The sequence below is a fragment of the Phaethon lepturus genome, unplaced genomic scaffold (genome assembly GCF_000687285.1).
Source record: "Phaethon lepturus isolate BGI_N335 unplaced genomic scaffold, ASM68728v1 scaffold46467, whole genome shotgun sequence".
NCBI lineage: Eukaryota > Metazoa > Chordata > Aves > Phaethontiformes > Phaethontidae > Phaethon > Phaethon lepturus.
In genome coordinates, this window is record NW_010553456.1 from 13,694 (window position 1) to 13,999 (window position 306).

At 61.8% G+C, this 306-nt stretch overlaps 1 protein-coding gene across 1 annotated transcript in view; it reads right to left on the bottom strand.

Annotated features, from left to right (window-relative positions):
* The window catches only part of APBA3 (amyloid beta (A4) precursor protein-binding, family A, member 3), a 5,705-nt gene that overhangs the window by 4,717 nt on the left and 682 nt on the right, over positions 1 to 306 (bottom strand). The window contains exon 3 of the mRNA XM_010291541.1: positions 247 to 284. Within this exon, the coding sequence (XP_010289843.1) occupies positions 247 to 284 (38 nt within the window). The remainder of the gene's footprint in view (positions 1 to 246; positions 285 to 306) is intronic.

The following is a 306-nucleotide window of genomic DNA, read 5'->3' on the forward strand; positions in this document are numbered from 1 at the left end:
CTGTTCCCTGGGGCTTGTACAGATCAGACAGTCTTGCAAATAGCCCCCTGCATTCAGGGCAGCAGGAGCCAAAGCCAGTACCGAGGGTCTTGTACCGGCACCCCAGTAGCATGTGGCCCTGTAAGCCCTGAGGAAAAAACATCTCTGGCTCCCCTTTACCCCCACCCAAAATCCCACAAGGGAGCAGAGCCGAGGCACGTCCTGGCTTGCCGCCGCGCTGCCGCAGCCTGTGCACAATGCACTCACGGTCACGCTGCCTTGGGGTGGCTGTTCTGCCTCTGGGGCTGGAGCAGGAGGCAGGGCCAC